Raw genomic sequence first — 17,166 nt, 5'->3', positions numbered from 1 at the left:
AAAGGTTCATTCACTTATGTCACATGAGGGTAATCTGGTTCATGCTGGTTTGTGTATTATCTGGGGAGGTCTTTGAGCACTGCAGTGTGATATAGTGTAGATTTTGACTAACTTACACTGAATGTACAATATTCAAAACAGGCTTTAAGTGAAATCTTCCATTTTGAAACAGGAGCAACGATAACAAAGCTTTTTTGCTCATGGCCTATATTCAATATTTGTGTGAAGGACCATGCCCTAGGAAAAGTGAACTGCAGGGTTGTGTGTACTTCATTTTTGGAATAGTTCCAGGTTAGATTTGTGAGCCAAACTTTGTGTTTCTCCAAAGCAGTCTGGTCGTTGGATCAGCTGCAGCTGTCCTGGGCTCTAATGGGTGTGGAGCTTTTACCCTGTTTGAGGTCTTAGAGCTGAAGGCAGGTAGGCAACTACCAGCAGCAGCAGATACACACAGGTTTGTGAGTGATGACTGGATGTTGTTTTGAAACAGGTACTGTTGTTCACATCAATTTGAGAGTCATAAAATTATTTGGGAGTGAGGCAGCAGCAGCTGCACTGATTTTACTCACCTATACCAACCACGTTAGAGATGATCATTTGTCTTTCTAAGTTCAGGAGCTGTTAACACCCCTAGCTTTGTAGGCCAGGCTGAGATTGGGTAGTTAATCCCCCAAAAAATCTCATTGTATGAAGTTGTTTCTTGATCACCAGTGACTATTAATAGAAGATTTCGGGTTTCTGCCTACAGAAAAAATTATTTATAACCTACTTTGTCTGTAACAAGTACAATATACCAAAAAGTGTAATAAAATGCATCTAAATTGTATAAGATCCTCAACATCAAAAGAAAAATAAACAATAAGAAAAAAATGTGACTTACAGAAAGGAAAAAATGAGGTATGTGATACAGAAAAGAATAAGATATGTGGACCCAGCAGAAGTCATGTTTTTGAAGAATCTTTGTGAAACTGAACAAGAAAAATCCTTAAAAATATGGGGAGCTACAGTGAAGGAAACATTCCATCTGGCTGTGGTGGGAGGTGACTGGTAACAGGACAGAGCTGAATCTCTGGATGACATCTTTGTGATAAACTGAAAATCTGTGTGTTCTCTTTGCTCTGGTATAGCCTGACTATGCTAGAAGTATGGTTATGTTTTATAGGAAAAGAAAATTAAGGGTTAAAAGGAAATGTAATAGTGTAATCTTCTAACTGTCTAGAAAGCAGAAAAACTGGCAGTTGCACAGAAAAAGAATTTTGATGCAAAATGGAATTGTCTGTGTGTATATGTTAAAATGATGATTAATGAGTGGTGATGAGCAGATTTCCTGGTATAAACATGACGTTCTGAACATGCAGCTTGTTTGAAATGCCCTGGTTTCATGTCAACTTGGAAAATTCTGCCATGGAAATGCCTAATATAACTGTAAAGGAAGTGTTACATTAATAATGGACATTTGTTCTCTTTATTTTTAATTTATTTCTTATCTTTTTGATTCATATGCTTTTCAAATTAGATATAATAATGTCTATTTTGCTATTTTCTGTTCCAGCGAATTCGAGATCTAGAAGATAAAATAGAACTTCAAAAGAGGCAACTCAAAGAAATTGAGGAAAAGGTAAATTTATGTCTGGGCAGTACCAATGGAATTTTTTTTCCCATAGAAAATTGTTTTTTTCTGTTGCACTGATGTTAATAGTACTTAACCTAATATCACAAAATCTATTTTAAGACAAGATAAAATTTGTGTTTGAGTCATTACTGCATGAAATGCAGCTCTGTCTCTAATCTGCTCAAAATTATTTCCTATCCAGGATTTCTGTCAATTACAGGAAGGAATCAAGAAGTCTGCTATACTAGTCTAGTATACTAGTAGAAGGAGGATTTGCTGTGGTTTAGATCAAAAAAGAACAAAGATTTGTCTCTGAAAAACTTGGTTAGCTCAGCCCTATTCTTTGGATAGCATTGCTTTGCAAAACTTTCAAGTACTGAAAAATAAAACAAAATTAGGGAAGTGCCTGTGAAACACTACAATTAAGGAGTATTTCTTGTTTTAATATAGAAAAAAGTTAGTATAATGGATCTGATTTTTTTAAGAAAAAGGAAGCTCTGATCAGGGCTTCATACAGCAATTTAATTTGTGTCACTGTGGCTCCCAAACTAGGGATGGCACAAGGTTTGTGGAGTGTGGGCTCAGGTGTTTCACAGGTCTGTGGAGTTCAGGCTGCTCTGCAGAGCATGAATGACAATGGGTCTTTCTCTAGCCCCAGCAGAGTGTTTTGGTTATGTTACCTTTGCTGCACCAGTGCCTGGATGCCAACAAGAAGTCCCAGCTTCCTTTTCTTCAGCAGTTATGAGCATGTAATCCTACATAAACCTACTGCTGGGCTGAATGGAGACCTTAGTGGAGTTCTCAGTCATTGTTTTTTTCTCTTGGGATGAGAATGGGTAAAAGGGCAAAAGGACGGCTTTTGCAGGACTCTGGAGGGAGTTGAAAGAGGTCAGCGGGGTTGGCAGAACAGAGGGAGGATTCAGGGAGCAGCTCACTGGGTGTGGAAGAGTCTCTTCCTCACCCTTCTCTGATCTCAGCATCCCTTCATCTGCTTTCAGGATGTGGCAGTCCTCCCAGCTGCACTTCCAGCAACCATTCCATTTCCCTCAGCATCTCCCTCGGCCCCTTCTGCTCCCACAGTAGTTGTCTCCCCTCTGCTGTACCTTGTCCTGCACTTTTCAGACCGTGATACCTGTCTGGGTTTGTGGAAGAGCAGGAGAGGAGCCTGCAGAAGCTGCGGTGTCTGCTGATGTTTCTAATTGCTGCTTTATGTCACCCCACAGTGACGTGGCTGGGGCTGGTCTGTCTGCATCCCTTGGGAGAGCAGTGCCACTGGCAGAGAAACACAGGCACTATTCACCTCTTTTCACCCTTAAAAGGGCCCTTTTGCTGCCTTTGCCCTCTTCTGCCCCAGACCATGTCTATACCTGAAGCTGTTCCTGCCTAGCAGCCAGTGATGTCTAAAGTGTTACACTTTACTCCTCAAAGCAGAGAAATGTTGAGGGATAGACAAAATTTGTACATATTAACTATTTCAAATATTACTGTTTATCCACCTATTCTAAAAAATAAACATCTCTAGATGTTGCTCTTGCCAAAACGTAGGCCTTTAAGGCACTGCCATTACAGTTTACAGAGCAGGTATGGGATTAGCCAGCTGATAATTTTGGAAATGGAAAATAGCATTATCTCTGCTGGTTCATCAGCCGGATGGATGTGGAAAAGCACTGGAAAAGAAAGAGCTTAATCACAAGCTTAGCAGAAAGCTGGTAATGAGTTAAAATGATTAACATCCTCTTTGCTTTAATGTTACATTAGCAAGAGACCTCAAAAAAGCTTCATCTCTTTGTATTGACCTTCAGCTTCTGGATGGGTGGAGGGCTTCCTTCTATCTCTATTACATTTGAATTATTTTTTCCCTAGGGTTAAATCCCATTCTGGTGGCCCAAAGGAAGGTTGTGTTGTCAGGGTAGCAATGAATATTATCATTTTACCTCATTGTTCTTCTAAAGGTTTAATGTGTTAAAGGGTGCAGACTGACACCTACATGCTGCTGATACTGAGCACAGTAATTTCTTGTGAAGTCTTATTCTTTCAAAGGAAAGTAGAATTTATAGCATTTATAGCTGGTGGTAGCTAAGGGCAATACAACACTTACAGTTACTGTGTCTGAGTATGACTTTTCATTTTCCTTTAGGAGTGGATTCAATTTTTAAGTTTTGTATAAAATTCTGTCAAATCAGAACATGAATATTACAGTATTTCTACCCTATATATTCTTCAGCAAACGGTCCTGTTTCTAGAGACTATGCAGAAGAATGATATAAAATCTCAGTTTTAATCTGTGAGTTCATATATTAGGAACAAATGCTGTTGAAACATGCTGTGCTCTTCTTGCAGCTGATTCTCTGCTATTTCAGTTGCATTTAGGTTGTGTCCTTAGCTTGGTACGCCTTGATTCAGGAAAGCTTTAGTGTGTGTAATTATAAGTACTTCTTTAAGTGAATCACAAAACCAAGCCTAATATATATGAATCCACAGATTTTGCTATTGCAAAACTCCCCTCATATACTGATTTTTTTACTGCTTTTTAAAGTAAGATTGGTATATTGTGTCTTTCTTTCAGATCAACTCAATTAATGATGTAAGACTAACTGATGTAATGTCACTGGATTTCATATTACATATCTTACATCTTCTTTCTTTTCTTTTTTCCTCATTTTCTTTTGATCTTATGTTATAGTTTTTGTTCCTTTTTTTGTTTTTTTCACTAGCATTCATTCTGTGGCCTTGATGACACAACTGAGCCGAGACGTGTGGTTGGTATTCTTTACATTTCTTTGTACTCAGTCTTTGACTCCTAGATTTTGCCATGTTTTGGGGATTGTTTGTAAGACCCTGAAACCGAGAGGAAGGGCATACTGGTTTTACCTGCACAGAGAGGAAGAGCCACTTATAAAGTCCAACTTGGATACTTTCCTTCCTAGATTTCTGCAGAAAGTGATTGGGTTTTCACTGAGAAATGATTTTGTATTCAAAGACACTGATTGCCATAGCTGCAGTGAGTGCTTTCCATTCTCGCAGAGCAGAATGGAAAAGTTCAGTTATTGCTGTAGGTTCCTGCCTTGTGTCATGCTGGATGGAGAGGTGGCAAAGAACCACTTGGCTTAAGTTTTGCTTTCTAAGAAGCCCTGTGAGCATAACCACCCATGCAAAATAGGAAGCTTCCTATTTTGTTTCACTTCCTCCAGATCCTTGAGGCCATGACATAACTTAGGATTAATAACAAATTTTCCCTTTTATGAGGCAATTTGAAGGTTGCAGTTGAATGACACAACATGGAAAAGGTGAGGATAAAAATCCTCTGTGCCTCTCCCTTGAGACATTGCCATCACTCTCACTGTCCTTCCCAGTGTGCTCATCCTTTCAGCTCAGTGCAAAAGGCAGTGAATTTCTGCAGCTGTGGCAGGAGCCATAGCACCAGTGCTCACCTTTCACAGAGAACAAGAGGGAAATGCAATTTAGAAAATCAGTCCCAGTCCTCTGCCCTGGAGCAGTTCAAGTTCCACACTGCCTTTCAGGAAGGATGGTAACTCAGCAGCCTAACTGAGGATTAAACTGTGCTTTAAAGCTATTGAATATTATACAGTATTTTTATTGTTACTCTTGGCTTTTTGGTTTTGTTTTTAATTCAATAATACACAATGCTTTTACCTTTACAAGATTTCTAAGCTTTTTCTTCTTTGTAATCTGTTGTGAATTATCTTCAAGTAATCTTATGGTGGGAGTTTAATCAACATCTTTGAAACTGCAATCAGTACTGTATGATGAAAAAGAATTATGACAATTGTTGATAAAAAGAATGATGACAATTGTTACCCTGAGACACTATTATGAGCATGGAACAATATTGTTAGCATGAAACATTATTTTCTACTGCCCAGATCTCAAATACTTTTGAAAAATCAGACCTGTATTATTATGGGCTCTTTCTAGAGTTTATTCAGGTCTAGTATGTTCAGTTATCATCTTTCTGTTGATGCTCTTTGGAACTTGCTCTGGGCTTTCATTACAAGCATTGCTGCATATGCTTTTTATTTTTCAATAAATTTTGCAATAAAATGGTAACAGATCCAGATGGGTAGAATGTAATTCTCAGGTATTATTGTTTTCTTAAAAGTGCAGGAGCTTTCTTTTAATTGTTAGAAGTTGAAAAATAGTTGAAATTGAACAAAATTTTTCAGTATTTTTAGGATTGCTTCTGAAATTTTGTTTATTTTGTAAAAAATTTAGCATATGCTTACAGAATGGTGTTTGAAGAAAGATGAAGCCTTGTAGTAAACTATTCACCTTTCCACATTTCAAAGTGAATTTTTGGATGAGATCAGATAAGACAGATGCTATTTTGGTTAAGATAAGTTTGAAACAGTAATGTTAAAAGAGTCACCAAACTATTGCCTTAGGAATTTCCTCCAGGTTTTTTATACCAGTCCCAGTTAGAGGTGCTAGCAGCTGGATGAATATATATGCTTTTAATATGTTGAAAGAATGTTTTAATATGTATTAATATGTTTAATATGTACACTGGCCAAGTCTAGAGATACTTTATAAGCATTCAATAAACAGTGAAATCACCAGTATTTTAAAAATTCTATTTAAAACATTTTGACATACTATGCATTCAAGGGATTTATAGTTTTCCACACAGATATTACCTGATAGTGTTCTGGGTTCCCCTTATATTAAAAGAGAAAAAAAAAAAATTGAAAATGTTAATAGTCTTCCAAAAATGCATTGTGCTGATATAATGTGCTACTCTTCCTGTTGACAGTAAGTACTTAGGTAATTAAATTCAAGCTTGGTGACAAGCTTTTTGAGGAGATAACACAGGGGTAGTGACTGTGTAGCCACATAACTACTCAGCTTTTGACATTTCTAGGAATGCACATCACATTGTGGTGCTGGTGTGAAGGGCAGTGTTCTTTAATTCATCTTACCAGAGGTGAATCTGTCTCTGATTAACACAGAAAAGCCAATTTTAAGATACTTAATTATAGTTGGACTTTTCAACACTGTTAATTATTTCAAAGCAAACCAGGTGATTTAATGATGGTAACTTTGGTTCTAGTTATTCTAAAGGTAATATAAAACATTGAGAAAGGTATTGTGTGTCTGTGAATTTAGGGTTCAATACCAACACATATTTCTAAAGTAATGGTTTTTATCTAAAGCTCAGCAGACTTTTTCTTTTCTTTGTTGTTTTTGTTTTCTGTTTTGGTTTTGTTTTGTTTACAGGCTATTAAAAGAAGCTATGGAGTGAAAAGCTGAGTCCACATGCAAAAATACAGAAAATATTTATTAAACAGCTTTAAATTGGTGCATTTTTTTTATAAAGCAGTTTGCATAATGCTTGAAGCTGCAAAATATTTGAACTTAAAATTAGAGATTTTTTTTAAAGATATGGCTTCAAGTTGGAATGATTTCACAATCAAATAAGGACCAGCACATCATAAACACTGAAAAAAATTACAAACAGGACTTACACTCTCCCACCAACCAAACAGCAGAAAAAATACAAGTGCAATTACTGGCTGCTATGTGAACTGTTACCTACCAAATGGTTTTCTTACAGTACTGAGATCTTTGACTCCATACTGCATGCTTTCAACAAATGTGGTTTTCATTTCACCCAAGAAACACAGGATCTCCTTTTTAATATCTATATTAAAAAAGCTAAGTGTTTGACATTCAGTTGTCTCTAGTAAATAGCTGCAAGGAAGCAAAATGTTCAAAGTTGGAAACAAATAAAGAATTACTACCCTGCAGTGGTCAAATTCATATCAAATTCCTAAGATGGAAATCCACAGGTGCAGAAAGAAAGGTTTTGGAGAAAGGCAAAATGGTAGATTGAAGTATGAAAACTTTAAAGTGGGTGAGAACTATGTGGGAAATATGATTCTTTGAATGTTTTTGAAAAGTAAGGCAATGTCTTGTAAAGACGGCACTGGGAAAATGACAGATTCCATGGTGGCCTGAGAGGTCAGGAAAAGAGAATGCATGATGTGCTGTGCTCAGTTATGTCTTCAAGAAGAAAGAAGGACTTGGAGAAATGGGCATGTGGAAAAATGTGATAAGCAGAGAAATAGTTGAACATGAATATTTGGAAATCATTACATCCTCTCAGGTGAAATAAAAGAATATCATCATTAGCAAAAATGGCACAACCTCAACCAGCAGAGGTAGATAAACAATCATTGACCACCTGAACTGCGAGGAAAATTTGGGGTGAAGCACACACTGAAAAAGTAGAAGTTGCAAAGACCTGTTTAAGAGAATGGTTAGAAAATGAAAAAATATTACTCTTTCAAAGAGGGAAAAACAAATCAATACTTCAGAACTGGAAAGACAATATGAAGAAATAGATAATTTTAATTATTTCTGAAATGTTGAGGCAAGATGCGAACATTAAGAGCACAATATTAGAAGATCACTTTCTCCTTCCCTCACATTTTCTTGAAAATCATATTTGTGACATAAGTCTACTCCCATGGACACACTGAACTCCAACATGAAGTAGCTGGTTACAATAAGACATCACATGAAGTGGAAATTATGATTGACAAAAATAACATAAGGCAATGAGCAACTAAGGAAGGACAGAGGAAGCTGTTGAAGGTGCTGGAATCAGCCTCAGAAGCAGCAAGTTTTCTGAGATAATTATCAGTCTCTGAAGAGAAGAACTCTGCACAAAAAATCACTGGACAAGAGCTTTTACCTACAGAAGGAGCTGAGACACTCCACAAGATTAATTCAGTCACATGCAGCAAATTGTGGCTGATGTCAGGGTCAGAGTAACCCTGGTAGAAAGCACAATTTCCCTTGGAAACGAGGATCATGCAAAAGTCTGGAATCTCAATCTCCAAAAGAATGTGCTGCTCACAATATATTGTTCAAAAGGAACAAGCATTTCTAGAATGTGTTTTCAAATAGAAATTTTTCATGTTTTAGTTAAGGGTTTTAGCAGTGTGATGACAGAATGTGGGAAAATAAAGCCTTCACTATGAGATGGAGTCCTGGCATCGCTCAAAAGCAAAGGACCACAACAGAAGGTAAACAGAGCTTGAGATAATCAAACCTGGCGCCAGTGAAGGAACAAGGATTCACTTGGCAAAGAAGCACTTCTCATAGACACAGATTTGCTCGTCACTGTTTTGAATATGGAACTACAAGCACAAACATGGTCAGAGCATGTGGCTGCCATGAAAAGCGCACTGCACGGACAGGAGAGGGTCTTACCAAGCAGAGAAGGTATGAACAGTTCTGTTTCCTAATGTGGTTGTGTGTTTTGTCATTACACTGTAATGCACAGGTGACAGCTGTCTCAAGAAAACTGGCTGATTGGGCTGACATTTCCCATTGCATTTATGATGGTCTTTTTTCTGCACTTTTGTACTTTTGGCAAACAGATCATTACAGTCTTACTATCTGTTGTATATTGGTATTTGCTGTAAAGCTGGGAATGAGTACAGTGTGTTGACATGTTTTTCAAGCTTTAGAGCAGGCTGTCCAGGGAGCTGGTAGAATCACCATCCCTGGAAATGTTCAGAGGTGGATGTGGCACTTGAGGACATGGTTTAATGCTGGTCTTGGCACTGCTGGGTTAGTGGTTGGACTTGGTGCTGTTAGAGATCTTTTGCAACCTTAGTGATTCTATTATTCTGTGATTCAGTCCATGCAAGATGGACTGAAGGACAGAATTTGGGCCTGATTTTCCCTTTTTGTGACACAGCTTTCAAACCGTCTGTCCTTGCTGTATAAGTGAAGAAGGAAACTGTAAGTGTCTCATTGCTTGTGTCAGTTTAACAGCTTTTCTGGGCTCATACTACAGTTGCAAATGATGTTAATTTGGCTTCCACTGTAAATTATTAATGAGAAAAATGGCAATGTTCGCTGTTATTATATGTGCCTTTTGCAGTGCTGTTCGGGGATAACCATTGTCAGAGAACAGGGTGTTTATTCTATTTATGAATAACAAAAACAAAATACTGCTGTCTCAAGGAGCTTGCATTGAAGATACTGTTCCATTTGAGAAATGATACCATCCAGGGGCCAGCCATAATTATGTTAACATGTCTCAGGGAGGCATGGTCTCTGAGAAGAGACTGGGCTTGGTATCACAAAGAGGTGTGAACTTTGTTGTCCACATGGATTTATTTGATGTCTATCCATACTTGAAGCTTTTAAGTATCATGGCTTCTTAAGGGGCTGAGGAGTGCCTGAATTGTTTCAGCTCTAGGTCCTTGTGCAACTGACACAAGGCCAGTGAGTTCATACAATTGACCAAAGTTACTTTATGTAATTGACTGAACCTGTGAATAGCACATAACAAAACATCAAAACATAAGGTGATAAGAGAACTGGTTTTTTAAATCTTTTTACTGAATTTTGTGCCATTTTCTACTCATCAACATCAAAAAAGTTACTTTTATCTTCCTCTTCGCACTGTAGATTTAGCATTTGTCTACCAAAAAAAATAGTAATTGCATTATTTCCTTGGTAATCAATCCAAACTCTGGCTGAATTCCAGTAACAGATCCAATTCCAAATCAACACAAGTGTAGCAAAATCATTTCACAGGCATTTCACAGGTGCCAGCTGGTTGAGGTTTAACCCAGCTGACAGCCAGCACCGTGCAGCCACTTCCTTGCTCCATCCACACCCTCCCTCCACCAGTAGGGAGGAGAATCAGAAAGACAAAGTAAATCTCTTGGGTTGAGAAACAAACAGTTTAATAATTGAGACAAAATAATACTACAATAATATGCTGATGCTAATAATTGTAATTATAAGGAGGGAGAGAGAGTATTTAACAGGACTCAAGATAAGCAAGTGTGCTTTGCACTGCAGTTTCCCACCACCTGCTGACCAATGGCCAGCCAGTTCCTGAACAGAAATCAGTCCCTTCCTGGGTAATTCCCTTCAGTTTATATAGTGAGAAAGAAGCTCTGTGGTGTGGAATATCCCTCTGGACAGTTTGGATGAGCTGTCCCAGCTGTGCTCCCTCCCAGCTCCTTGTGCAGCTCCTCACTGGCAGAGCATGAGCCACTGAAGAGTCCTTGATGTAGGGTAAGCACTGCTGAGCAGCAGCCAAAACATCAGAGTGTGATCAACATTATTCTCATCCCATATCCAAAACACAGCGCTGTGCCAGCTTCTAAGGAGAAAATTATCTCTGTCCCAGCAGAAACCAGGACACAGTTATAAGACTATACTTACTGAAGTGAGTTTCTGAAGAATTTTTAGACCTACGACTAAAAGAGGCAGAAGAGAACCAACCTTAGCTTGCCTTCTCAAGCCCAAATTTGAAAATATCTTTGAGCTATGGCTTCATGACCTGTCAGAAGTGAAGTAGATACAAGTAAAATACTGCATGCAGAATTACAAAATACCAATTAAATAAACAGGATGTTTTCTCTGAAATAGTTATAGAATGCCCTTTGAATAGTAAATATGCTTTTTTAGTCTTCTGTCTTGAAACAATAATAATGTAATATATTTATCCAAAGTAAACACACTCAGTGTTAAACTCCCATGGTTAGTAGGAAATTATTCTCTTTTCAGAACTTTGATGACTAATTCCTTTATTAATTAGTCTAACTGAATCTTTTATGGGGATCTCATGTTGTAAACAGCAACTCCCTTCACATATGCTAATGGGGCTAATGAAATGAGACTTTCTCATAAATAATAAATGTGTTCAGAATCAAGAAGGACTATTCATTTGATCACCAGAGGCTTAGACTCTGTTATTGCATGCTTAGACTCTAGTACATTGAGAATCTAATTTGGGCTCTTTTCCATCATGGATCCTTCATCGGGAAGAGAACAAGAATTTTGTTACTGTATTAGAATGCCCAGTAATGAAGGATTTGCTATTCTGAATTTCAGTGTTAAAATTGCTACTTCCTTGGTTTTCCAGGAATTAGAAGATGCAGGCACACCTGATGAAAAAGTTAGCAGTGCTGGAGAAGAGAATTTGAATGTCAGAATAAAAGAGCTGGAAAAGTCAGAGGAAAAACTGAAAAATGTTCTAGAGGAGTATGTGGAGTCAGATTCCATCCTAAGAAATAGGTAAATTAAGGGGGGCTTTGCATTAAAATTTATTGTTATGTGACAAATGTACTGTTCACTTTGCCCTGTGTACTGGTTGTCAAATGATACATGCAGAACCAGTAAAAAGAAAGACTTTCTGTGTTTTTAGAGTGTTGGAGAAGACTAATGTGTAGTTTGTATAGCTGTCAGAATAGAAATGCAATAATAATTTTTTTAAGAATTATTATTTAAGTAAGATTTACAGCATGGTCTAACATACTGTTGCAAATAATCAGGCAGCTTTCTCAGGATGTTTCATTCTTAAATGTTCATATGATACAAATTCTGTTTGTCAAGTATATTCCTTTCCTTTTAAAATAAGAGTTAATTTGGAATTTTGTGTCGTAAAAAAATTTCCTTTTTTCAGAAAGCTTCATCTAAGTTAGTGTGTCAGTGCTAACCATTACAGTAGATGGTGCCATTAAGCATTAATTATACATTTGACTAGAATAATAAGGTTTTGATAGTCAGCAACAGCACTGTTCTAAAGAATGTAAAAGTTAAAAAGGATAGGAAATATAAATGTCATTGAAACACTTATTTGTATAATTTTTAATTTATTTTAATTAATCAAGTAATTTTGTTCGGAAATATTTAATAATGGTCTTTTTCACAATAATAATTAATCTTTTTTAAAAATATTTTCATATAATAGTTTGTAATTTTATACTACCATTTGAATAGTAACAGACAAAGCAAACCTTTATTTTGTCAAAATCCATATTTGTGGACAAAGTCAATACAATTGTGCTCTGTAGGTTTAGTACCCACTGAAGGCATGTACAAGTAAGATATTTTCACTTCAGCCTCTAAAGCATAGGTACTTGTAGGTTGTCCCTAATGTTAATTTTGATGGGAAGCATTTACTGTTTGTAATTTTATACTACCATTTGAATAGTAACAAGCAAAGCAAACCTGTATTTTGTCAAAATCCATCTTTGTGGACAAAGTCAATACAATTACTCACTGTAGGTTTAGTACCCACTGATGACATGGTACAAGTAAGATATTTTCACTTCAGCCCCTAAAATATAGGTACTTGTAGGTTGCCCCTAATGTTAATTGTGATGGGAAGCATTTACTGTCATAAAAATTGAGTTTCATTGACTGTGAACCTGCTACAATCCTATGATCAGGTACATGCAGAGACTGAAGTGCTGTGGTTGTCTTTATGGTGAGTTGCTACATCATATAGCATGCCAAACTCCATTGAACAAAAATCTTGTAAAAGTTTTTGCTTATGGTATTGTTAAGTCAGCAGAAAGGTGTTATCTTGAACAATTTTGACATGCTCCAGCATAATGTGCAAACCCCAGTAGACTTGTTAAGAATTAAATGTTTGTTATATTAGCGATCAAAACTTTGTTATTATTTTATTTTGGGGGACAAATACAAAAATAAAGATAAATTGATGCATTGCTTGTGACCACTTACCCTTCTGGAACTTTGCTGTGGTATCGACTGAGCAAAAATGTTCATTCTCACTATCACAGGATGAAAGAGCTGGAGCTGTCCCACAAAACACTTCTTGTGATGATTGATCAGCTTTGTGTGAAGCTGGACCAGGTTGAAAATGCCAATCTGCGCGTTAAAGGGAAACTGCAAAGCATCCAGGAGGACCTGATGCACTTGGTGAGGGGATTCTGCTGCAAATGACAATTGGTTTATTTGGTTTATTTCCTCTTTTTGATAGCAATTTATAAGTCAAGTTCATCTCCAGTGACCTCTGCTTTTAAGCAATAAATGATGGTCTCAGCCTTTCTCTTTTGCTACAACCAAAGAAATAAGAATAATTTTTGGATTTTTTTTTTTTTTTTGCCTCCCAGCTTTCTATTTCTCTGTTGGTTTTGATAGCACTGCTGCTATTTCTCTCATTCAGGCCCTTGATTAAATTTATGCTCCCCCTTCTTACTTTCTCCTTAGGACATACTCAGTGCACTCCTTCTTAGGCCAGACTTTATCTTTCTAGACCCATACAACAGGCATTTTTATCTAGTTTGCTTATTTGATAGATTCATGAAAATGGAGACAGAATGAAAAGTTTTCAGGAACAGGCTTCAGTGAAACAGTGTCTTTCAATTCTGTTTATGATAAGATATCCTTTCATTTTGTCAGCATTTTAGGTCAAAATTGAATACTTCAACAGGACACCAGTATTGTGTGGCAAGATTCCCAAGAATGAGGAATAGCCTTTGCTTTTGTAATTAAAAGTGAAATGTATTTTTCAAGACTCAGGAAGCTTGGACATATATTCTCATCAAGAGTTAACAAAACAAAATATTAGCCCACATCTACCTGACTGTTCAGCCTAGTGTTCCTTCTGGCCAGTCCTTGCCAGTGAATGCCTCAGACAGGAAAGTACTGATGATCAAAATGACTGATCTAAAGAAGTCCTTGAAAAAACCAAAGTAATTCCTTCATGTCTCTGTGCCTTCAGTCTTGCTTAAAAGTTGCTGCAATGTCCCTGTGATGCTGGTGGCTCTTGCTCTCCTCAAAGCAAGGGCAGTGCAGGACTCATGAAAGCCTCTTCTGCCTTCTCCTGGCATCTTTCACCTCCAGGTCTCTGTGTTCAAACACTCTGTAGTGCAGAGGAAAATACCAAAGCCTTTCTCAGTGTTTCAAAAGGCATCTGTTCCTGTCTCCTTTTTCATAAGAGGAGCTGACAGATGACAGGTGTAGTGAAGAGCAATGGCCCTCCAGGTCTCTGTGTTCAAACACTGTAGTGCAGAGGAAAATACCAAAGCCTTTCTCAGTGTTTCAAAAGGCATCTGTTCCTGTCTCCTTTTCCAGCAGTCCCATAAGAGGAGCTGACAGATGACAGGTATAGTGAAGAGCAATGGGAAAAGTCCTGGGCTCTGGAAAGTGTGTGTCCTGTTTTCTATAACAGAACCACAGCTCCCCTGCCTGTAGCACCCCAGTGCTACAGTACTGTCAGTGTTAAGGATCTGTTACTGTATAAATCAGAACTGGATATATGAATTATAGTTCTAAGGTTTATTTTGGTTTAATATGTATTTTAGAACATTCAAAAATGTGTTTAAAAGGTTCCTGTATGTCATGTAGTAGCAAATGTGGATGAGTTTGTTTTATTTGGTTCCTACTGAGATGTTTTGGTGATGGCTGAAATGACAAACAGGTTATTTTTGCTCTAAATGCAGTATTTTACTGGCTTTAAAAAAAATTCTACTTGTGTCACTCCTGAATTTTCAGAAAATAAGGGTAGAATTATCACTAAATTAAGAAAAATTATAAGGGAACAGGAGCTTTGATATTAAGTTGTTAACTATATATCTCACTGAAATGATAGGTTGAAAACCAAAAGAAGTCAGAGAAGAAGCACAAGGAAAAATTGCGTTGGCTTCAGGAGCAGCTGAAGACAAAGGAAGATGAAATAAAAAGCCAGTCAGAATATTTTGAGCACTACAAACAAAGGCAGAGACAGCAGACAGCAGTACTGAGGAAAAGGGACTGTTACCTTCAGGGTGAGGTATCTAGGCTGGAAAAGCAAGTCCTAGATCTTAATGCCCATACTGCTCTTTTGACATCCAAGTTAGAAGAGGGAATGGTGCAGCACCTCCAGCAGAAGCTGCAGTCAGTGTGCAGTGGGGCTCAGGGCTGTAAACACCCTGGCAGGGAAGAAATGGAATGGAAGAGTTATATTGAAAATGTGGAGCATGATGTGAAAAGCCACTTCAAGGCATTTCAGCAAAACCTGAAGTTCTTGAGGGAAAAAGAAGAGAACACTAGAAGAGAACAGGCAGACCTGCTGACTGAACTGCAGTGCTCTCAGAACACTGAAGACTTCCTCAGAACAAAATTGGAAGAATCTCACCATCATGTCTATAGTTTAAAATTATCTGAAATCAAACTACAGGAAAAAGTGGAAGAGCTTTTAGATGAAAACAGAACTTTAAAAGATCAAAGTATTATGAAGTTGAAAAAGAAGAATGAAAAATACTCAGAACTTACAAGATTGGTGGATGGGGACAACAGTGTTGACCTGGTAAGTCAACTGGCAAGTAAAAATACTGCAAAATGTAATTATTTTTATCTTTGTCTCACCCTGGATTAAACCTGTCATTAGAGGGACAATCAAGATGCAAGTGTGAGGCTTCATCCTGCCTGATTTTTTCTTATTATTGTTTATTCATTACTACTTTCCAGTGTCTTTTTCACACCCAGTAGAATCAGTAGTTGGAATTTTGTTGCATCAGATCATTTGTTAGCTGCACATCAAGGACACTCAACAAACCTTTTTTCCTTAAACTTTGAAGTGATGTGCTCACAGCAAAAGGTCTCAATCTGAATGAGGCTGGCAGTAAAAGTAGAGCCCAGAACTTCTGAGACCTGCCTTGTGGACACCATTCAGTGTAGGACGCATATGGTTGGATGAATTTTGCATGCCCAAATGCTGGAGCAAAAATCACTCCTGACAATAAATGTTGTCTCTGAGATTTTCTGGGTGATGGTAAACAAGGGAAGATGGAGGCAGCATTCATGACAAATGAGCTGAGATAGTCAATGTTTTGTGGCTCTGTAGCATTGTGATATGCCCTGAATACACTGAATAGGACTCGTTTGCCTCGAGCACTTCACTCCAGCACTGCATGGGAAAGCTCTGCTCATGCTGTAATATGGCATTCAGCTTCTGCCAATTCATTTTGCTGACAAGGAACAATTATTTTCACAGAGTGGACTCAAACAAAGTTTTATTCTTTATGCACTGAGGTGCAGGGTATTTTTATTGAGACTTTATTTAAAGTGAGATCAGCTATGCCTCACACTCATTCAGATTGTGACCTAATATGCCAAGAACTCTCCTGGTTTTAACTGCAGCTAACCAAGAGGTAAAGGGCATGAACAAAACCCTTTCACATTGGAGGTCAGTCAGACTGTGAGTACCTCCAGAACTGGGAGAAGCTAGAGAGGATCTTGTACCCATAAAGCTAGAGGAAATATAGACTCTTTTTTTTTTTTTAACCTGGTAGTGGAATGGACTTTTGCAGGCCTGGTGATTTTATCCCATCATTGATTCTAGAGTTCCAAGGCAGTGAGCACCAGGAGGTTGTGTCTATGGGAGAGTGGAAATACCGTCCTGCAGTAACCAGCAGCATGTGGGTGACCTCTGAGGAGAGCTCAGAAGCTGCACCTCACCCCACAGGTCACTGGAGCTGCCCCAAAGTGGCAGAAAAACCAACTGCTTACCATGAGCCATTGCTGTAATTACTTTAACTGGTGTATTCACTTCGCCTTGGGAATGAAGAATATGATTTGAAAACATTTAAGATACTTCTTGATGGACTTGCACTGAGTTTGTAAACAGGTATAACAAACAGATGCACTATGAGGGTACTGCACAGCTAAAGTCAAGAGGAGTGAGGGATTTCAGAGCCAGAGAAGATGTAGTGAAGCATTACTATTGGTTTGATAAAATTGAGAAAAGGAGAAAAAAAAAGAGTTATTTA

At 37.7% G+C, this 17,166-nt stretch overlaps 2 protein-coding genes across 13 annotated transcripts in view; both read left to right on the top strand.

The window, feature by feature from the left end:
* JAKMIP1 (janus kinase and microtubule interacting protein 1) overlaps positions 1 to 6,877 on the top strand; it is a 139,940-nt gene extending 133,063 nt beyond the window's left edge. Inside the window, exons 22-24 of the mRNA XM_039728855.1 lie at positions 1,550 to 1,615; positions 4,324 to 4,368; positions 6,845 to 6,877. Coding sequence (XP_039584789.1) covers positions 1,550 to 1,615; positions 4,324 to 4,368; positions 6,845 to 6,877 — 144 coding nt within the window. The remainder of the gene's footprint in view (positions 1 to 1,549; positions 1,616 to 4,323; positions 4,369 to 6,844) is intronic.
* The window catches only part of CUNH4orf50 (chromosome unknown C4orf50 homolog), an 86,614-nt gene continuing 76,321 nt past the window's right edge, over positions 6,874 to 17,166 (top strand). For all 12 annotated transcript variants that reach the window (XM_039728850.1, XM_039728845.1, XM_039728849.1 and 9 more), the window contains exons 1-4: positions 6,874 to 8,857; positions 11,529 to 11,680; positions 13,195 to 13,333; positions 15,009 to 15,704. In XM_039728850.1, the coding sequence (XP_039584784.1) occupies positions 13,196 to 13,333; positions 15,009 to 15,704 (834 nt within the window). In that variant the 5' untranslated portion in view covers positions 6,874 to 8,857; positions 11,529 to 11,680; position 13,195. The remainder of the gene's footprint in view (positions 8,858 to 11,528; positions 11,681 to 13,194; positions 13,334 to 15,008; positions 15,705 to 17,166) is intronic.

Source organism: Passer montanus, unplaced genomic scaffold, assembly GCF_014805655.1.
Source record: "Passer montanus isolate IOZ18808 unplaced genomic scaffold, ASM1480565v1 scaffold67, whole genome shotgun sequence".
Lineage (NCBI taxonomy): Eukaryota > Metazoa > Chordata > Aves > Passeriformes > Passeridae > Passer > Passer montanus.
Note: the sequence above shows the minus strand (reverse complement) of the source record. Positions and strands in the feature narration are given on the sequence as shown.